Source organism: Aricia agestis, chromosome 5, assembly GCF_905147365.1.
Source record: "Aricia agestis chromosome 5, ilAriAges1.1, whole genome shotgun sequence".
Classification (NCBI taxonomy): Eukaryota; Metazoa; Arthropoda; class Insecta; order Lepidoptera; family Lycaenidae; genus Aricia; species Aricia agestis.
This window is the reverse complement of record NC_056410.1, coordinates 8,135,355-8,158,305: the sequence shown is the minus strand read 5'-3', so window position 1 is coordinate 8,158,305 and position 22,951 is coordinate 8,135,355. Positions and strand designations below refer to the sequence as shown.

General features: G+C 35.7%; 1 protein-coding gene across 3 annotated transcripts in view; it reads left to right on the top strand.

Annotated features, from left to right (window-relative positions):
* Window positions 1-22,951, top strand: part of LOC121727229 (tolloid-like protein 1) — an 85,277-nt gene that overhangs the window by 22,567 nt on the left and 39,759 nt on the right. For all 3 annotated transcript variants that reach the window (XM_042114940.1, XM_042114939.1, XM_042114941.1), the window contains exons 3-4: window positions 21,044-21,297; window positions 21,567-22,126. In XM_042114940.1, the coding sequence (XP_041970874.1) occupies window positions 21,044-21,297; window positions 21,567-22,126 (814 nt within the window). The remainder of the gene's footprint in view (window positions 1-21,043; window positions 21,298-21,566; window positions 22,127-22,951) is intronic.

Here is a 22,951-nt window from a genome sequence, read left to right as displayed (position 1 = left end):
TCGGGACGCGCCTGCACGAGCCGCGCCGCGCCACCCCTTCACACGGCGCGTGGCTCGAGCGGGCGCGGCGCGGCTCGTGGTAGCACGCGCCGTGAGAACGTGCGGCACGTGGCTCGAGCTGGCGCGTGATATTAAACGCGCCTGCTCGAGCCAGCCCGAGCCGCCCCTTCACACAGCGCGTGGCTCGAGCGGGCGCGGCGTGGCTTGCGATAATACGCGCCGTGAGAAGGCACCATAACAAAGCGAAAGCGTTTCGGAACGGTCAGAGGGCATGCGTCGCGGGCATGCCTCACGTTCGCTGTTGACTGCGCTATAATGCATGCTCTTGACGAACAGAAAAAGGTACAGTGTGGACAAAGCTTAGGGAGATATTTCGGTTTTGCGTCTTGCGACAGTGATTTTATTCGTCACTCAGGTAACGTGTCAGATGTCACGTGCTTGTTCGTGTCCCTATTCCCATCTGCGTGATGTCAGGTTTCTAACATCATAATTGCTCCAAAAGGTACCTAACAGCATTTTAATATCAAACAGTTCATAATAAATCTGTAAGTAATTAATAGTACATTCATATGCAAGTAAAATGTGTTAAATAAAAATAATATTAAGTGCTTAACTGCCTTACGATATACTAGCTTTCTCGGCTGGTACTGTTTCTCAAAACAAAACCTTTTTTACTCTAAAACCATAACATTCTAAATTTAAAAAAAACACAATATGCCATGACGTGATGTTCCATCTTCGTTTTTTTTTACGTGTACGCGTACGTACGCGATATAGAGGTGTCAAAATACATAACAAATGAAAGGCTAAAGGGTTTTAACATTAAACGTTTCCCCAACACAGTCCGCCCTAACAATGACAAATGCCTCACGTATTCATGGCGTCAAAAAGGGCCAAATATTTCTCAATTTACATTAATTTGTCACAGATGTTGGCAGATTACGTTTGTAATTGCTGAACGCTTGGGGACAAAATTAGAATAACTTTTACCCACAGTGTGACCGCAGCTTAAAGCTTATTTTTCCAATGTGTGTCTTTCATGGATGTTCTTTGTTTTAGTGAATGAGAACAAGAAGAGGTGTACTACTACCAAAACTTATTTTTAACTTTTTTGTTACTAAGTACTTATTACAGATAACAATACCCCATCCAACCGTGATTCTAACTTGTTATTGTTTTTTTTTTACTATACCAGGCCCCAGACAAAGTCCCTTTTATTAAAAACGATGACGAAAGTCGTTATCAAAACATATGGGATTTGACATTAGTCTTCGCAAGCGAAATGTCATTTAGCGATGACTTATGTCAAACCGCATACATTTTGATAACGAATTTCGTCATCGTTTTTAACGAAAGGGACTTTGTCTAAGGGGCCTGGTTTAATATTGTTTTAAATACAAACAAATTATTCGCCAATTAAAAAAAAACTTTGCGAGAGGTTTTTTTTTTATGAAATAAGGGGGCAAACGAGCATACGGGTCACCTGATGGAAAGCAACTTCCGTCGCCCATGGACACTCGCAGCATCAGAAGAGCTGCATGTGCGTTGCCGGCCTTTTAAGAGGGAATAGGGTAATAGGGTAGGGAAGGGAAGGGAATAGGGGAGGGTAGGAAAGGCAATAGGGTAGGGGATTGGGCCTCCGGTAAACTCACTCACTCAGCGAAACACAGCGCAAGCGCTGTTTCACGCCGGTTTTCTGTGAGAACGTGGTATTTATCCGGTCGAGCCGGCCCATTCGTGCCGAAGCATGGCTCTCCCACGTATAAATAATTTTGTAAAATTTCTCGTCAAAGGCTCGCAGGGCGGAAAATTTCAGCGTTAAATGTAACTGAAACGTCAACTGAATCTTTCAGCAATTCCGACGAAAATACTTCCACACAAATATTCACATTTTCCAGGGAGTGTGAACACAGTATTTTCTAGAAATGGATATAAAATATGTCGGTAGAAAATTTATCGTTAGACTTTTATAGTTGTAGCAGGGATAAATCATAAAAACTATGATTATTTGTGCTGAAGCTATAACCCTGTGTTCTTTACAAGAACCCCAAGATTTAAATATTTATTTTAGGGTTTAAGAGCCTGCTGTCAGAAATATCAAAGCACGCTAGTCCCGCCTACACACCCCGCTATCCTCCAATCGTGATATTATACTGATTCCATGAATCGTGCCACCGTGCATTGTGCTTTGCGCTGCAGCTAATAGTGAACAATATCGCGCAACAGCGGTTCCCGCATTATAGCACGAAAGTAAAGGTCGTATTAATGTCCCAAAAATGTTTTTGATGATTACTTAGGTTCACTCGGCCTAACTAGGCGGTAGCGGTAATTGACTCCCTGTCAAAATCTTGTCATTTTCTATATAAGCCGCAATTGACAATAAGGTGTCAGATGTTATCAATCGCGGTTTTGTATAGAAAATGACAAGTTTTTGACAGGGAGTCACTGACCGCTACCGCCAAGTTACGCCGAGTGAACCTTAAAACTGCAGTACACGCGTGGACTACCATGGTAGACCAGGGTCACTTTTTCAGCGATATTTTTTCAGTAAAGCTCGCTAGAAACTGTGCCGGTTATCTAATTTCCTCGTCAAGCTTTTAGTGTGAATTTTGAAATGGAAAATTGTGATCTAAGTTGGCTGCTGTAACTATATAAGCGAGCAAGAGTAATACAAGTGATAAATATTGACTAGTTTTGTAAACCCCAGTCTAGTAGTCACACTTGTATGAAAATGAGCTAACCCGGTGACTTCTGAAGTTAAGGGGCGTTTATTCTTAGAAAAAAATTTATCAAAATATAAAAATAATTGAGTTTATAAATAGGAGAAATAACTTATAAGTATTTTATCTAGTAAAGTTCAGAATTTTTTAAGAATCCAACACAATTTAGCGCCACTGATAAGACGTATGTGGTAATGTCAACGCTGTATGTTAGCCCAAATTTGATCGCCAAGAAAGTGGTGACAGATTCGTCATTTCTAGTTTTATTCTGACCTGTAAGTAGGATCGAATCTTGAATAACATAAAACAAACAAAAGTCTAACTTATTTTATTTCCACGTAAGGAATACACATGTTTGATTTCATCAGTACGATTTTGGTCACATTTTCATAGAAATTAACAAATTTGTTGATTTTTCAGTAATTTAATAATTAATTAAATAGTTTTTGATTACACAAGTAATCTGATTAATTATATTTTTTAAGCTGATTAATTAAATAATAAAAATTATGAAAACAATTAACATTTTTAGATAGGCCTACCACGCGAGTAATCGTGTAAAAAAAAGGGGCGCGTGTACTGCAGTGTTAATATTTCCTTTAGCCATTATTTTATAAAGTGTGTGGTTGTAGTAGTGCAAGTTATTTAATGATAGTAACTCAATAAGTGTAACAGATATTTTGTTGAAAGGCCCAGAAAGATTCATAGTTTCGAAAAATAAATAAATATATAAATCTCAATTTCATTTAAGTCAATCGTCTTCCAGGACCGTAATACTTATTAGAAAACACTATCTTAACATTATGATGCAGTCATGCAGATACATACATGTGAGGATACAGAAGATTGACACACTTTAACTTTAAAATTATTAAAATAACTTTCATTACCTAATGCTTTCTATGTCTAGGCCTTAACACTTCAATGATTTTCAAAAGCATCTCAGATGTTTATGGACCCTACATTGGAATTTTGAGAGCGGTCACGGTAATAAGACGTGAATAAAGAACACAGACGATGCGATTTTAATACAAATTCCCTTGAGAAATTCGATTTGAGTTATATGGAGGGAATGGGCTGTTTTTTCTTTTGTATACGAAACAAGATTAGGGATGACTTTGAGGCATTATTCAAATGATAGCCGAGGTCTCGAAATGATACAATTATAGGCCAATTTATGAAATTGCTTACAAACAAAAAACGTTTACGGGTAATTTGATTTATGTGGAATGAAGGAGACAGGAAAATTTAGGTACAGTTGTTTACGATGTTGCTGCCCGCAGCTTTGTCCGCCAGAAATCCGTTTGCGCTAGAACTATCAGTTTTGCTTTTCAACTATCCTTGTCCTTTCCCAGGTCCTCATAATATCACCATACCATATTTCATCAAAATTGGTTTAGCGCTACGAATAATAAAAACAACTCCCATACTATTAATACCGTTTTAAATTTGATTTCTTTCGAACTTTCATGTAACGTCAGCCTGATACCGCTCATATTGCAAATGTATTGAAAATGTTTACCTATAGTCTACGAATAATAAAAACTAAGGAAAACTAACTCCGTCAAAAAACATGCTCCACAATAATTGTCAAAAAAGTGTACCTTAGGTACACATTTCAATACATTTGCAATATTTAGGTACTAGGCTGACGTTACATGACCGATCAAAAGGAACCAAATTTAAAACGGTAATAGTATGGGAGTTAAGATTCCTTAGTTTTTATTATTCGTAGCCTATAGTACACATTTTTGATAAGACGAATTGTTTTTTGACGGAGTTACTTTTCCTTAGTTTTTCTTGTTCGTAGGTTTAGCGATTAAAACATGACAATGCTACAAATGACAAATTTCCGAATTTCAACTATTGATAATAAAAATTTGTAAATGCCAGTGATAGGCTACAATCTTTCATTTTTAAGTTACATTTCGGGAGATGGCCGCGCCATGCCGACTGTATGGGCGCCGCAGACTCCTGTCGTCTGCGATCTCCCTTCACCTCGCTGATAGCATAATACTTAGCACATACAATTTCTATTTTTAAACGATCCATCTAGTCTAGAATCTGAACTCATATTCCCGCGTATTCCGACCGCAATATGAGTTAGGTATTCTGTTGACTCGAGCACGCATTGAAGCCAACGAGTAGACAGCGCAAACACCCCCTAATAAGGAGCTTCACACTGACAGCGACATGACGGCGAATTCAATCATACGGATTTTCCTTGAAGGGCTCAAAATTCTAAATTAAACTGTCAAAATGAGTTCCTCCGTTATATAAGGTATTAGGTACGTTGTTTGTTAGTGCACGTGACCACAGAATAACTATTAGACGTGACATTAAATTATTATTGTCACGTGGAGTGCCGAACTACCCACAGTCAACCTTTTGAAATTGCTTATTATTATCATTACATAATCTCAATTAGATTGAGTTGAGTGGAAAAACTTGGGGAAGCCGTGGGCACCAGCAGTGGGACTGCATAGGCTCTTAAAGACTTAGTTACACGTATATTTTCTTGCGAATTCTAAGTTTAATTACTAAGTTTAATTTTGAATAATTGCTATTATAATTTTCATATTTAATTGTGCCATGTAATAATGTTTAATCTTTATTTACTACACAGGACAGATGGATACGTCATATTGATTTGACAGACTAGTCGTCCGCGGTGTTGGGTTGCGTATTCAAATTTTGAATAAGGGTCAATTCAGATCACAACGCGACCGGCGACACGTAGATGCATTTCTAAATTTGTACTCAATTGACAGATTCCGATTGCGTGAGACATCTTGCAAATCTGTCAAATCCATACAAATTTAGAAATGCATCTACGCGTCGCGTTACGGTTTGAATCACTGGCCTCCATTATACAAGTACGCTAGACTCATGATATCCACCAGCTCTATGTGCCTATTTGAAGCGGAATCCGCGCCCCCAACGCGGGAAAGAGAGCTAAATCTTAAAAAACGCAAATTGCAAATGGCCGCTCAATCGTTATTGGTTGTCATCACTAGTATTTGTTCCAAGTACTCTCACTTCTGCTATCAGCGCCGATATGGCGACTTTCAAATGTTATTTTTACGTCAGATTTAGTTCTCTCCCCCCCCCCCCCCCCCCCCCCCCCCCCGCATTGGGGGCGCTGATTCCGCTTCAAATAGGCACAAAAATAGCTGTCATTTCAAAGGGTATCATAAATCCAGCGTACTTGTATAATAGAGGTCAGTGGTTTGAGTTGACCCTATCTCATCTCACTAAAATTCCAATTTTGATTGACTAATTTATAATGCATCATGTCGCTACGTCATTCGTCATATTGCAATGTAAACTGACCATAAGGTAAATAAAAATGAAACCGATGTATAAATGTTCCGTATTATATGTCCCGATATAGAGTTCCGTGTTCGATACATCAAACATCGAACATGTCTCCGCAAAACTCCACCTCATTTACTGATATTGTACGGCAAAGGACGTCCGAGCAATGCACGACCTAGTGTTGTTACGTGTCGATAATTTTGAAAAAGGTTATTTAACAGGTATAGGATTTTTAACAGGTATAAAAAGTTTTTTGGGCATGACGTAATATTATGATATTTTATCTAATAACCAATTATATATTTGTTATTATTTAGTAGGTTAACCATCTATATATTAATAAAAACTTTGTAACCCTTTTTACGAAAAATGGAGAAACGTAGGTGCATGAAATTTTGCACAGTTATAGTTTATATGGTGAAGGAGTGCATCAAACTAATATTATTTTGAAATTATGCTTTTATCATACATTTTTTTTTACAAATAAAACATTACACACACTACAACACACACACATGAGAAATGACAGATTTTTGAGTGACAAGCCTAGACATACGAATTATACTCTTTTATTTATGGTTGAAGTCTGTTGACAACAAGTTGACAAATTGAAAATGTATTATAGTTTTTTTATTGAATCTTAGATACAAAGATAAGACAATGCTTACACGGCCAGTCTAAGATCAGCTAAGAGACAAGAGTTGAAAAAAAATGATAAAGTCAATATTTTTTACAAAATATAGGTAGTAGCCCTAATGTTGTTGAAACTAAGGTCGAATTTCGACCATTGGGCGATCTCTAGTAGTTATAAATAAGCTTTGTAGTTGAGAACGTTATGCCTGGACAAACTCGACAAGAGTTTTTAGGCATGTCTATCCTCAAATTGTATTTAGATGTAAGATTTTGTAATAAAATATATTGTTTCACATACTTCTCATATTATACAAGTTATGCATAAAATCTTTTACACCTCATGTAATCACAAATCCCAACGTATTTAAAGAATTTTTATTCATAAGCAAAAGAAAATTTTAATTCGATTTTTATCAAATTACGTCTTTATGAAGTAATTAATTTATTTCCTTGATATTAAAAATGTCAAAGTCTCTCTTTGTCTGTTGCCTTTCTATTCTCAAATATTTAAACGAATTCGATACTTCTACCTGGGTAAAGTTTAAGATAATTTTGTATCCCGACAAGTACGTGAACAAAATAGTGATGATTAGGTACATCGATATGCGAAGTGACATCCCTAGTGAACCGGAAGCGCGCGGCTCGTTTTACGAGCGTTGCGACTGTCCAGCGAGTCCACGAATGTACACGCCTGTACTATTGATACCGGCCGCGCTGTCAGCTGCTGTTACAAAATGTATTGTGGACTGTCGCGTAGAAAAGTGTTAATTTTTTGTTACTTTTTTTATTCATAAAATTGCATAGTTTAGGGCGCTTTGGTGGAACAAGCATAGTATACCTACTATCAGAGAAATTTAGTCATAGGTAGATGGTAAGATCCTACATAATTTGGTCCGCTTACGTCAAGTCCAGCCAACAGATCACGAATAATTGACATAACCTGACCAAATGACGCAGGTCTGTCAACTATCTACTTTTACTGTCTATTTCTCCGATCCAATATAATATTATAATTATTATAACCTTTTCTTTTAGCTTCGCCGTAGTCGCAACTTAGAGTTGATAGATATTTCAAAGAATTAGATAAACGTAGTCCATTTCTGTATTAAATACATTATATTGATAGATTTAGCTTCAGTTGATGACTGGGCAAAACCAATATCTGGCCAGTCATGAAAGCGGGAGGTTAAGTAAATGTATCTGTCGAATTAGGTAATGAGATGAATAAGCGGGGAAAAACAAAAACTGTATACCACAGACCCTGAAAATCTATACTAATATTATAATGCGGAAGAGTTTGTTTGATCGCGCTAATCTCAGAAACTACTGGTCCGATTTGAAAAATTATTTCAGTGTTAGATAGCCCATTTATCGAAGGAGGCTATAGGCATATTTTATCACGTTAAGGCTAATAGGAGCGAATAAGGCCGCGCTGAGATTGAGAAGGAAACCTGACTACGATCTGTGTCCTGTTTCATTCGTCAAGCGTATTTTGAGAGAGGATACGATTGAGGAATGGGACAGGAGATACGGGGTGGGAAGGACGGCTGGAGTCACGAAACTCTTTTCCCCAAGCGCTGCTGCTGCATACAAAATAGTCAAAAAGATCACACCACACCACACAGATTCTGACTGGACACGGTGGATTCGCATTCTACTTGCACAGATTCAAGTTGAAGGAGGATCCGTCGTGCCTATATCAGCCAGGAGTTGAGGAGACGGTTCCTCACCTGTTACTCGAGTGTCCAATTTTTGCTAGAAATAGATATGATATTGAGCAAGAATTGGTCACATCGATGATGGGTGAGAATCTGCCTCTCATCCTGGGGGGAAAAAAGAAAGATTTGTTTCTCTCTTTTTGTAAGAGGATAGTACGTGTTGTGAACAAGATAAATTCTAGTACACTATTGTGATTGTAAGCTGTGATATTAGGGTAGTTGAACGTTGTGCCGTATTTTTTTTTATTGTTTTAATTTTGACATAGTATTTTGTAAATTGTAAGTATCTAGTTAGTATTTAGCAATAATTTATTGGAACTTTTTATGTATAAGAAATTTTAATACTGAAGTACAAAATTATGTAATTAGATAGCAACAAGCCCTGACACAGTTAGGGGGATGAGAATTAAATAAAAAAATAAAAAAATTGGAGCGAATAAATAGACTAGAGAGAAAATATGTAAAAAAAACGGGGAAATTATTTGAAAACTACTGGAGCAATTTTCATGTTATTTGGCACAGATAAGAAGTAGGCAACGTGAAGGATCATAGGCTATTTTCGTGGACTAATTTGTCTGTGAAATATCTAGTTTACGTGGGCGAAGCCGCGCGGAACGTCTAGTTTAAGATATTTATATATTCTGTGTTAAATATCACAAACTACAAACACCTTTACATTATAAAACATGTAACGAATCCAACCTAATATTATGATTATGCGAAAGTGTGTCCGTCTGTCGGTTACCTCTTCACGCCTAAACCGCTGAACCGATTTAACAATTTGGTATTGAGATACTTTGAGAGGGCCTCGGATACCTTTTATCCCTGAAAAATGTACCGTTCCCGCGCGATAAATGTATTCTGGCGCAAAGTAGTTGCAGGCATCATCTAGTACTCTTAAAAATGCGAAAGTTTAATTGACTTTTTGTTATAAAATATATCTTAAAACTTTTTTGTTCCGTTGGCGGGATTTGAACCCGCGACCCCCGGCTTGAGCTACCAACAGCCCACCAACTGAGCCACAGAGGTTGAGGTTGTTATTATCTACTCGATTGTACCGTGAACGATGGGCGACGCCGGTTATTCACGGCAGCATTGATACTGGTATAGGTCGTTAAAGGTGTAGCATTGTTAAATACAAAGGATAATCTCTATATGTCTCTATTTTAAGATTTTTGACTATAGTAAACGAATTAATTGGAAAAACCTACGTACTTCGGTAGCTTAAAGCTAAGGTAGCTTTAAGGTAAGCTTTTTAGAGCGTAATCTACACGAATAATCATCTGCAGTTGTCTGTGTGATATTTATAAAAAGTTTGGTGTTATGTAAAAGTTGTGTATATGAGTTTGATATTAACAATTAGGTAAGACAATAATAAAGTCCAAATAATAGATATAATATAATAGATAATAACTAAGTCCAAAACATGCTAATTTTTACCTTCAACAAAATATTTTTTGTTACTCGTGTGATGTCGTGGCAACTAAATACGGAACGGAACATAGTCACTGTAGAGCATTGTATTAAAAACTTCATGACACTAATTTTCAGGAAGGATCCAGTAATATGAGTAATTGATAATAATGAAAATGACGAGCACAAACTGGAAGCTCGGGATAAGTTTCCGAAATGGAAAAGTTTATTAATCACTACCGACCTTAAGGTGTCGGACAAAGGAGATCATTGTTCATAGGTCCAAGGTACAAAGTAAGAAGGTAGGAGGCACGAGACGAGGGACGAGGTCCCATATTAAGACTGTTATGATAAAGGACGGCTTAGCACATTGTTCGTTTTTGCGAGTAAGCTCGAAACGGGCGAAACAATACAGCCATTATGCTACAAAACATATTTCACTATTATTTTGATACGGCTAAGTGTTTCTTATAGAATAGATATAGTTTATATCTGAGTCACATCAACACTAATATTATAAATGGAAAAGTGTGTCTGTCTGTCTGTCAACTCTTATTGCCTTTAACCACCAACCCTTTTAACCGATTTAAACGAAATTACGTGTGAATAGATAACGAGCAATAAAATATTGAAATAAAAAGAAAACGAGCAATATTGAAATATATTTTAAAAAACTTCTAAACAAACTAAACCGACTAGATACTAAATATTATATACCAATAACTAAACCACTTAATCTATATATTATTAATAATATTAAGTAAAACAACAATAAGCTACGCAGATTATACTTAAAAATATAAATCTAGGATATAATAATATTATAAAATAAAATTATAGCAAGATTTAAATACATTTACAATTGAGAGGGAGATAATTTGAATGTTGGCACTAAAGCTCGCGAGCGCGCCCATAAAATAACTGCTTATTCTGAGCGCGAACGCACTTGGAGTCCCCTTGGTATCCCTATCCAGCAATATGAAATAATGATTTACTGCTTAGCTGATTTACTGTCGTACTCAAAGACAAATATTAATTAATAAGTTATAATTAAATTAAGATTTTAAGATAAGCAACATTAGGCTTCGTTCCCACCAGAGATGTGTTGTGAGGAATGTGTTTTTAAGATCCAATAGCATCGCCACGCTGAGCGATGTCATGGCAAGGTCATGTCAATGAAGCGATTCTATTGGTTCTCAAAAACACATCCCTCGCAACACAGCTCTGGTGGAAACGCAGCTTTATTGTCTGTCAAACTCTTGAATTGAAGTTTAATCATCATTAAAGCGCGGCAATCAGTTAAAAATATACATAGGTTTTCGAAGGTTAGCAGACAGCTTGCCACTTGTTTACTAGGGGGGCCTAGAGACAATTAGTGTCAAGCGATTATCGTAAACGCCAACAAAATGTATGGGATTTGACATTACTATTCGCTAACGAAGCGGTGACTTATGTCAAATCGCATACATTTTGTTGGCGTTTACGATAATCGTTTGCCACTTTTCAGTAGAGCTGGCGTTAGCGTAGATAGTCCTCTGACTATTATGTAAAATCTCTATTTAACATGATTTTGTCTCAGTTTTTAAGTTTTTAAGTGGAACTACCTAATAAAAAAACCAAACAGCACAATCTAGAAACGCGCTATTGGAGGTACTGAAATTGACGCGGATTCTTCTGTATTGGACCCGACCAAGCAAACTAGCTTACCATAATGTATAACATTATGGCAAGCAGCCTCATATAAGTCTCTTAGAACCTTCTTCGTTATTTATGATTTGTATATCGCAATTGTATACCATCAAAATATTATAACACATTGATTTGAATATTCGAAATAAATAATCATTTTCTGGTTTCAATCATTCAGCTGGCAGCGTGCCGTAGTGTGTACGCACACCAACTACGGCCCGGTGCGGCGAGATTACGAAGAATGGCTGCTTCATACAATTTACTTTTTCTTTCTAAATCCCATTTAATTATTTTCATAATTGATAGCCGGGATAAACTTTCGAGCCAAGGCTTTTTCGTGCCGTGAAGATTTTTTGACAAGGATGTTTATTACGGTTTAAGCCAAGTTTTTGTTAGCACAAGGTAAACTGAAAAAGGTTTGTTTGCGTTTTCATCGTGTGGTATTTTATTCGTGACTTTTTGTGGAAACAGAATCTTTGCTAAGTTACAGGCTTTGTCAAGCCAATGGTTACTGTGTGGATATAGTAATTATTTTAAAAATTGTAACATACATTTTCACTTTTTAAAAGAATTCTTATTTAATAGGAAATTACCAAAAACACTTACTATAACGTTAAGTTGCCTACAAGGAGGCAGGCAAGACTGTACGTTTATTTCAAAAAGCGTTCAGCAAAATTTTATTTCATAAAACAATTATTGATTACATTTTCTTAGAAGCTTGAATATTGGTATTTCCTGTCCCGAAAATTTCCAATTTCCTGTGAGTTATCTATAAATTCTTTCGTTTAACAGTTTGGCAAGGTCCCAGGGCAGACAATACTCCCGAACAATTAACGACCAAGACAATAAGGAGCGAAGCTGTTGAAAAATGTACTCACAATCATCGTAAATAAAGTGCAAGTTTGAATTGTCGTGCTAACATAAATAATTCAAACAATAAATAGGGTTGACAGAAACGAATTGAAAAAAAAGTATAGTGTTTTTGGAACGAAGTACCTTATCGCGCGTTTGGCGTAAATCTAAAGGCTAGACAGAACGATATTTGACTTTGATTTGACCTCGACACCTTTTTATTAGTACCTGCAGTAATGCAGTTAGGGCAGAGGGCGTTGATAGTAAGTAAACAGCGACGCGTTGCTAGCATTCCTGGTCGTCAATAGATAGCGTTTTTTAAATATTTTTTTGAGTGTATACATATTTTTTTGAAAATAAGAAATAACTTCGTTCCATTCGGGTGTCCCTTGGGCCTTGACACCTCTCAAGTTTTGTATATTATATTTGTTTTTATAGTAGTAACATAATATAACAAACATATTGACCATTCTACTGATTTTTTATAAAGCCGAACAATTTCTATAAATATAAAAGGCGGTTTTGCTAAAATTCATAATTGGTTTTATTTACCTAATCAGTGTGTAGTCTTTACCTTAAGGTAGAGGAAGGTAAAATTGCATAATTGTAAGTTTGTTCGTCCTTGTAACTTGTTTTTTATATTAACGAAGTATTATTGATATTGTATATTATTTTATTCTATATCTTTCACTATAATCGTAGAAAATTGGATAAGTAGCGATTTGTTTTATATGATTGAATTGTTTACATAAAATTTGTATATTTCCCTAATTACAAGCATTTAATAATAAATAATAGTACACTTATTATTTTTAAATCCACCCAATTATTAAAATGAAACTCATAACAATACCAAGAAAAAAAACAAAGCCGCAAATCTCATTTTCTACGATTTCAAGATGGCAATTACACAAGTGACACTTTACAAATCAAATTTCTTTCCAAGCTACCCAATTAGTGGATTCCGTTGCTTTTCAAATACTTACATTTAATTTTCAAATACATTATTCATGTGAAATATTAATGATTTAGATGCTGACTTGCTAGTTGATTTTATGATTTAAAGACAATTGGTGCTTAATTATACATTCTCTATACTCCACTCGGGCTAACTTGTCGCTAGCGGTCATTGACTCCCTGTCAAAAACTTTTCATTTCTATATCTGACACTTCATTGTCAATCGCGGTTTATATGGAAAATGACAAGTTTTTGACAGGGAGTCAACGACCGCTAGCGATAAGTTAGCCCCGGGAGTGGAGTATAGTAGGTAGGTATAACTAAAATATATTTGATTTCAAAATTTTAATTATAAAACAACCTGACTTAGCTTAGCGGGCCGCGTACCATTGCATTGTATTAAAATGTGTTTTTGTGTGGATGAAAAATTCATGCTAAAATGTAAATAATATTATACTTACCAATAAATTAATGTCAATTAACAAAGTTTAATGTCTAAACACACTGTGCCGAATTTTCGCGGCGGAAGTTCGGCGTCATTCCGCCTGCAATATATTTTAAATTACCGATGACACACCATGCCGAAATTTCTTCGCGTAACGCGTTATATTGTATACGTTTGACATTGCTGACGTAATCATGAGGAATTTCCGCCGCGGAACTTCGGCATGGTGTGTTTAGACACTAACAGTGATCCATAAATAAAATGAAACGTTCATAATAATGCCAGTGAATAATTAAATCTTCCGAATACGAATCTATACCCATTGTCCATATTTTTTTATTCCTACACACCCTTGTTTCAGGGATTTTCACTGATTTACCAAGGCAATACTTTGAAATGTAAATGATGAAGGATATCAAACGAATACTGAAAATGAAAGAGACTTCATATTTTAATAGAATTTTATTCGACGACTTCGACATTCAATCAAAACGTCACTCCATTAATCCCGGTTATCTAAATCGTTTTGTACAAAAAATGCTCTAAAGGTGGCCGTACACGGGACAATTATCGTAACGATTTATATCCTCGATGTTAAAATCGAACGACAAATTGTACGTGTGTAGCAATATCGCAAACGATTTTACGTTCAAAATTTCGATTGGACGATTTTCTTGACGATCGATCGAAACGACTAATTGTCCCGTGGGCACCTTAATATTTTAGCTCTCTATGTTTAGGTGGATAGAAATACCACAAGTAAAGGTCTTCATATTGTGACTGGCATAATAATTATTGTAATAAATAATTGTAATAAATATTTAATAAATCAAATAATAACAGTTAAATATACTAGTAACTGGATGACCGAGCTTTGCTCGGTATAGCAAACACTCATTGACTTCGTGTTACTTAATAACGCCATCTACTGGTCGTTAAAACAATTAGTTGCCAACAAAATAGTATTATTATTCGCCAATAGATGTCAGGAACAGTCATATTTTTCAGTTTATCGATTATCGATAAAACACGAATAAAAAGACATTTTATGAAAATGATTCGTAGCTAGATCGATTTATCGCCCCCGAAACCCCCTATATACTAAATTTCTTGAAAATTGTTGTATATATATGATCATGATCGTCTGTAATATCAATATTAATGAAAAACTGAATGTTAAATCAAGATGCAGCAAATTGCTTCTAAATCACCTATAATTAACACGTTAAATACTGCTAGTATTCGAGTAATGTATTAAAATAAAGCTTTAAACTTTTTAGTATAATTACAATATAGATAAGGCCGGGATTATGTTTCATATTTTTTTTATAACTTAATAGATATCCTTTAAAAAAAAAGAATACCTAAGTATAACTGCCCGCTAACTTGGCGATGATCCCGCGTCGTTCTTTTTCACTTGGCATATGAAAGACGGGCGTGAGTGTGAAGAGAAAAGGTTTTTTGGGTTGGTCGCCCCCTTAAGGGGGCTCCCATACAACAAACGTGATTTTTTTTGCCTTTTTTGCTCTATATCAATAATGACAACAGGTAGGTACTTGAATTTTTCTCAAAGTCCTTAGTTATATATTATGTACTTTAATATTTAGTCATAATATTAAAATAAAATAAAGAATTAAGGTGGGCTCCCATACAAAAAACACAATTTTTGGCCTAATTTTGCTCTATAATGGTACGGAACCCTTTGTACGCCAGTCCGACTCGCAGTTGGCCGATTATTTTGTTACACCTTGTAGATATTTGCCTGGTTTAAATTAGATGGTAATCAAAAGACGATGAAGTCTCAGTAATATTACGATTATGTTACTTCCTGAAAAATTTTCATGAACACTGATAAACATCAATTTAGATAAAAGCCAACAAATCTAATATATAAAATTCTCGTGTCACAGTTTTCGTTGCCATACTCCTCCGAAACGGCTTGACCGATTCTCATGAGATTTTGTGAGCATGTTGAGTAGGTCTGAGAATCGGCCAACATCTATTTTTCATACAAAAAGAAAAATATATATATGGCAAAACAACGTTTGCCGGGACAGCTAGTATCAAAAGGCTTGTAATTGGCTTTTCGTTTTCTATAATTTAGAGTAAATTTAATATAGTTAGCTGTAAGCCCCCCAAACATGATAAAATAAAATAAATAAAATATATCATAGCATTTTTCAGCACGCGATAACACATCAAACTGCCAGCCGCAGCTCAGCGTGGTCCACTACACTCATTGCTCGAATATGGACGAAATGGGGTATTTGCGGTGTAATACGTCGAAAAATATATTTCACGTTTATGTGATGTGAAATTGTTTTAAGTTACGTTTTGTACGAGAACGTTATTGCGGGTAAATGTTGGGCTATTTTTATACAGATTTTGCAATCGTTTTCGATATTATGTATATATTTTGATGTAGTTAAAATTCGAGAATTACCGACAAACATTAATTTATAGAGAAATAATATAGCTATAACAATTTTACGGGGGTTCAATAGAAAAAATATTGTTTCTTTGGTTTAATTTTTCTTAATCTAAAATAATATTATGCTAACTATCCTCTGGCTTCGACTATTATATATAGTTTCATTGAAAATAGCTGCTAGCTTTATACTAGCCGCAGAAATTGAGGGCAGGCACCTCAGTCTTAAGATATTTTTTGTTACTATTTAATGCAATATTTAGGTAGCCAAGTGATACATATTATTATGTCTCGAGTTTAATTTCAAAGAGACGGTTTAGTTATTCTACTGTGTAATGTAGTTATATTGTGTATTAAGATACAAAATATAACTACAGTATACGGTAGATTAATCCACATAATTGCCAGTGACAGGGCTATCATGTAGCGATCACCCGGAACTGTCGTGTTGTGCATCAGCCGTGTAAGCCTCCGTCTGATCGATTGTATCTGCGTGCTGTTTGGTCTATATTGAATTATACAAGGTGTATAATTCATAAGCTGAAGCGTTATTATTATTTTGTTGATTTGAAAACATTCTGAACATCATCTTACTTCGAGAATGTGCCACGTCATGGCGCATTTTCACTGGTCGATAGAGCTCGCATGCAATGAAAATGCGCCCCCCAGTCTGGTAGAGATTGACCTGGTCTAAAGCGTCTATATTAGCGGTTATTAAAAACAATATTACAAATATTTAACTAGAGTCTGGGGTAACTACTAAACTATTACAGGTTTTGTTATATTTTAAATTAAAATATTATATTTAACTAAAAATGTCTGTGGTCTTATCCAGCTTTTAATCGTTAATAATTGCAGTGTTTCTGTTAATAGGTTTATAAACAAAGATTAATTTATACGCGTACGCATGCTATCGCTTTTGATTTGGGCCCAGCTTACTCAATCTGTTTGAGATTTGGGAGGTTTCTCGTAACAACATTTACTATATGCATATTGCACAGAATTTCAACCAGATACACTTATAAATATTAAAAAGGGAAATCATAATATTTTTATACGGTGTGTTACAGAACAAAACTTTTTTAATATTTTAGGGCCTGTAATAGGTATGTGTAATGTGTCCCTTATGTTACAATATGTAGAGTTCATTATGAAAATAGAAGCGCTGGAAGGGCATTTTGTCCCACTTTATTATTCAGATCGTCCGTGGCCTAATGGGTTGACCTTCGGTTCGCACTCTTAGAGGGTACAGGTTCGAACCCGGATGGAGGCAGAGACATTTTATGATCTCAAGTACATAATACGGACGCTCGTACTGTGAAGGAAAACATCTTGAGGAAACCCGCACATAGTTGGTCCCAGACGTATTGACTAGTTCTTTCCTCTGGAATAGGCCGACTATGATGCGAGAATGCCGTACCTATGCGCTTGGGCAACCATACGGACATTTAAAAATCTTGTCCCAGGCACTTACAGTATTTGAAGAGTGGTTAGTTCGCTCTGAAAAATACTGTATAAATCATCAGTAAAGGCCTAGTTTTTTTTTTTTATTATTCGTAGCTTTTGTCACATAATCGCTGTGTTATACAAGTCAAAACCATTTCAATTCCTTGCTTTGTCGTATTAGAAAAGGGTGAAAGAAGTAATTTTGGACAAATTGGTTAGGTTCCGTGACTGGATTACTCATAGGAAATCGATGGAGAAAATCGTATACCTACATAATCTTTCAGTGCAAGCCTGTTTCCAAAAAGTTTGTGCTTTTAATCAAAAAAAATCGAAGGCGTAATTTTAAATTAATCAAGGAAGGAAAAAAACTTGATAATGACCGCAATTTAGTTCCTTTTTTGGATTAGTTTATCGTGCGGAAACCATATAATAATATTAAAGTATTTATTATGTTTCGAAATCAAAAACTTTACTATCCTTTCCCGGAACACAAAGTAACTCGGTGCAAAATTTCACTCAAAAGTCAGTCCAACATTTTGGACATGAAGAGCAGAAAGAGTTTAAGAACACACAAAAAGTGCAATGCTTAAAATTAATTTCTCATGTTCAATTTGTTTTCGCCAACGAAATATTTTGCAAAGCAAGTATTGGATCAATCTACAAATTACACGGACGTTGCCGCGTTGCTATCGTAAACAAAACTGTCCAATACGGGTGTTGTAGGCGTGTATGCAGAATTAATTAATTGGCAACAAGCAGTGGGTCGCAGATGTTTGGAAACGATCATTAAATTTTATGGCGCGGCAGATGTATGCGCTGTTAATCGCCTGCAACGATGCACGATATATTACACTGCAAATGTAAAATTCTCAATTAGTTTACTAGTAATACTTTAGGGTGTGTACATGTTCCTTGTATGGAGTTCACTGTGAAAGTAGCAGCGCTGAAAGACGAACATTTTTTTTCACTTTTGTATGTACAAGGGCCCGAGCGTCACGAGTTTCCCCATACAAAAGTGAAAAAAATTCTGGTCTTTCAGCGCTGCTACTTCCACAGTGAACTCTCTACAAGGAACACGTACACACCCTAAAGTATTATCACTTGTTTTTGTTACACCCTGTATATTAATGTTAATTACTACATTTTTAATCTTTAATTACAAATACTCTAAAAAAGTATACTTATTACATAAAGTGACATTCAATTGTAGGTACTAACTTGAATAAAGTCTAGAGAGGAAGCGTTATAAACTATTCTCAGCTAGAAACATAAAAATAATTGTAAAGGATCTATGATATTAATGCAAATCGAATATTTCTTAAATTAATATTCTTAGCTAAGAAGTTAAGAAAAAAGCTTTATGGTAGATAGGTGCAACAAATTATGTCTAGGTAGTATAGTACTAACACTACAACTAGTAACGTCTACTGAATACTTCGTGCTTTAAGTCTTTACATCCTTACTCTAAGCTCTGCATTGTAAACTTGCGAATGTATCCAGCTCTTACGTGCCTTTCAAAAACAGCCAACTTAGTCAATCTGTAGTGCACACTAATTAATAAGAGAGCTTATGAAAGGCTGTAGTGTGGTAGCTTTGAGCCATCGAAAAATAGCAGTCTATGCATAAATTAGCAGTTCGTTCCCGCACCTAAATTAATTACTAAACATTTTCTTAGCGAAGTTTACTATTTTTTTTATAAAGAAAAGAGAATATTAATAGAATTTTAAGAAAGCGGCAAAATGGTTATTAGTGAACAAAAATACTAATATTATCTATCTCTTATATATAAAAATGGATTTTCAAATGTGTTAGTCGCGCTAAAACTCCAAAACGGCTGAACGGATTTCGCTGATTTTAGTTTTAAAATATTCGTAGAAGTCCAGGGAAGGTTTTAAAGTGACACGAAGTTCACCGGGACAGCTACTTATTTATTATATTTGTAATTTTTGTTAAACCTGCAAATCAGCTGATCACGCAGTTTTTTTTACGGAATTACATACCTTGTTTTTCCATTACGGTTTTCCCGACGTTTCGGAAACTTACAAAGCTGAAACGTCCTGCCACTTCAACGTTATGTAAACCATAGACGACGATGATCATCCAAGTTTAAAAACAATAAAGCTAAGCATAAAGACGAGGTCAGTTTTTCAGTGAAATAGCCGCATGCGGCACTCTGCGGGCACTTCTAGTGCGGAATATTGAAACGTTTCCGTTAACGATATCTGTTATGGCCGTGTTTTTAGGGTTCCGTAGCCAAATGGCAAAAAACGGAACCTTATAGATTCTTCATGTCTGTCTGTCTGTCTGTCTGTCTGTCCGTCCGTATGTCACAGCCACTTTCCTCCGAAACCATAAAAGCTATAGTATTGAAAATTGGTAAGTAGATGTAGTCTGTAAACCGCATTAAGATTTTGATACAAAAATGGAAAAATTATTAGAAATTTTAGGTACTTATTTAAGGTAGCCCCATAGGTACAACTGAAACAAAAAAAAATTTTTTTCATCGTACCTATACGTGTGGGGTATCTATGGATAGGTCTTCAAAAATCATATTGAGGTTTCTCATGACAATTTTTTCTAACCTGAATAGTTTGCGAGAGAGACTCTTCTAAAGAGGTAAAATGTGTCCCCCCCCCTCTAACTTCTAAAGTAGGGGCGTGATAAGTCTAAAAATAATATATGATGTACATTACTATAAAAACTACCAATGAAAATTGGTTTGAACGATATCTAGCAAGTAGTTTTTTTTTATACGTCATAAATGCCAAGTAAACCTTAAGCCAATAAAAAATTTTTTTTTTCATCTAACCTATGCGTGTGGGGTATCTATGAATAGGTCTTTAAAAATCATGTTCAAGTTTCTTCTATAATGTTTTTGTAACCTGAATAGTTTGCGAGATACACTCTTCCAAATTGGAAAAATTTTTGTCCCCCCCCCCCCCCCCCCTTTAACTTCTAAAGTAATCATAAGTCTACAAATAATATATGATGTACATTACTATAAAAACTACCAACGAAAATTGGTTTGAACGAGATCTAGCAAGTAGTCTTTTTATACGTCATAAATGGTAAACCTTAAATTAATTTTCATTAAATCAACTGAAATATGAAAATAAATCAAAAACCTTTTAATTTCATTAAAATAAACCTTATAACTGTTGCGGAACCCTTCATGGGCGAGTCCAACTCGCACTTGGCTGCTTTTTATTTTTTTTTGTTTCGAAGCTGTATCCATTCATTTGCGTTTATCGCAGCGATTTATTGATGAAACCGAAGCGAGGAAAAGTTAAATCCATTTTTCTATCTACGCTCTCATATGTTACATTATTTTTGTACGCCGCGCTCATTTTATAAAAATATTTATTTTAGCTAGTTATGAAAAGTCTTAAATCATTTCAATTTTTATTCATTTAATTGTTTCAGAGAACTTCCAAGGAGATATCGCGATACCCAGCTCCGATTATAATTATAAGCCAGCTAACACTGCCCCATCGACCTCCAAAATCAATAAGTCTCTACAGGAAGAAGTTGAAAGACTGAAAAAAGAAGTACTATTAGAAGGATTACAAGTAGAAGAAGAAGGAATGCCTGATATTTTAAGAAAAAGAACAAAACAACCTCTTCCATTATCACAAGAGAAACCGAAGAAGTACAACGAAGCTTCTTTGCTAACCAAAGTATGAAAGTTTTCTATTTTCACAGCACTTTTAAAGATCACAGTAGCTGTCCCGGCAAATGATTTTCCCTGTTTTCCTGCTTTTCTCTTGAAGTTTTTTCTGATATTTTTTTCTATAGACCTCACGGAACCCGAGACCTTTCCAACGAATGCAAAACCGTGGAAATCGATTCGTGCGTGCATTCTGGAGTTAAAGCGTCAGGAAGGAAACCCTGACTTATTTTTATATATTAGATTATATGTGTAATATATATTTTTTTACTTCTTTAGGTACTGCCAGCAGGACTTGATAAGTCATTACTAATGAAAAATGGGAAACTACCACCAGAAGAAGTTATTGATAATACTGACATGAATACTCCAGCAAAAACAAATACTCCAAATATTACTGATAATCTAACAGAAACAGAAAGCTTGGAACAAGACGGCGTTTTAGTCGTGAATATTTCAAGCGATAACATATTAAATCTTGACGAATTTTATCCCAATATCCAACTTGCCAATTACTCTAACAAAATGGATGAAGTAACAAATAAGATACAGAGTAATAGTCGGGAAATAACTGGTGATAATAATAACAATATTAGATTTAAAAATATGCCAGATCATCCTACTGTAGCGCCTGCTCCTACGAATGGAGTGCTTCATACAGATGAAGAAGAAAATTTCGACAAAAAAGAGAAAAGTCTAATAAATAAAACTAAGGAAGAGTTAAGAAAGGATTATGAAGCAAATGAATTGCCAAAACCAACTGAGAGTTTGCAGACTTTAATTGATAGTTCCGTAGGTCACAAGCGACGAAGAAGACGACGTCACGGCAGCAGAAGAAGGTAAGTTCTGATTCTATAATAATTAATTAGTCCAATAAAATGCGAATTAAACGCGTTTACACACGCTATACGTGGGAGAGCCATGCCTCGGCACGAATGGGCCGACTCGACCGGAGAAATACCACGTTCTCACAGAAAACCGGCGTGAAACAGCGCTTGCACTGTGTTTCGCTGAGTGAGTGAGAGAGATTACCAGAGGCCCAATCCCCTACCCTATTCCCTTCCTTACCCTCCCCTATTCCCTTCCCTTCCCATCCCTACCCTCCCCTGCTATCCTATTCCCTCTTAAAAGGCCGGCAACGCACCTGCGGCTCTTCTGATGCTGCGGATGTCCATGGGCGATGGTAGTTGTTTTCCATCAGGTGACCCGTTTGCTCATTTGCCCCCTTATTTCATAAAAAAAAAGTTTCTATCGAAAGGACCTTGAGCTGACCTCAGTAGAACCCCTCAAATTGGAATTCATGCTCAGAATACACCCCCCTATCGATCCTTAAAATCCCCAAACTGTGTTCGTTCATGTTTATTTATTTCGTAATTTGATTGAACTAAATGCGTATCATAAGTATATTATAACTTTAATAGTCGTGTTATGTAGCAGAGTAATATTAAAAGATAGACCTTCCTCCACTAATTATATACCATCCGAAGAGTAAACATCAATTAATTAAAAGCAAATAAAGAAAACAAATAATATAACATGGATTTCTCTAGTCAACACGATGCTTCAAACGCTGGCAAAGTGTTCGTTAGGTTTATTAGTCGAGTGACTGTAAATAGAACTTAAATTAGTTACAAGCCTCGTTCACTTACAAGTACATTCTATGT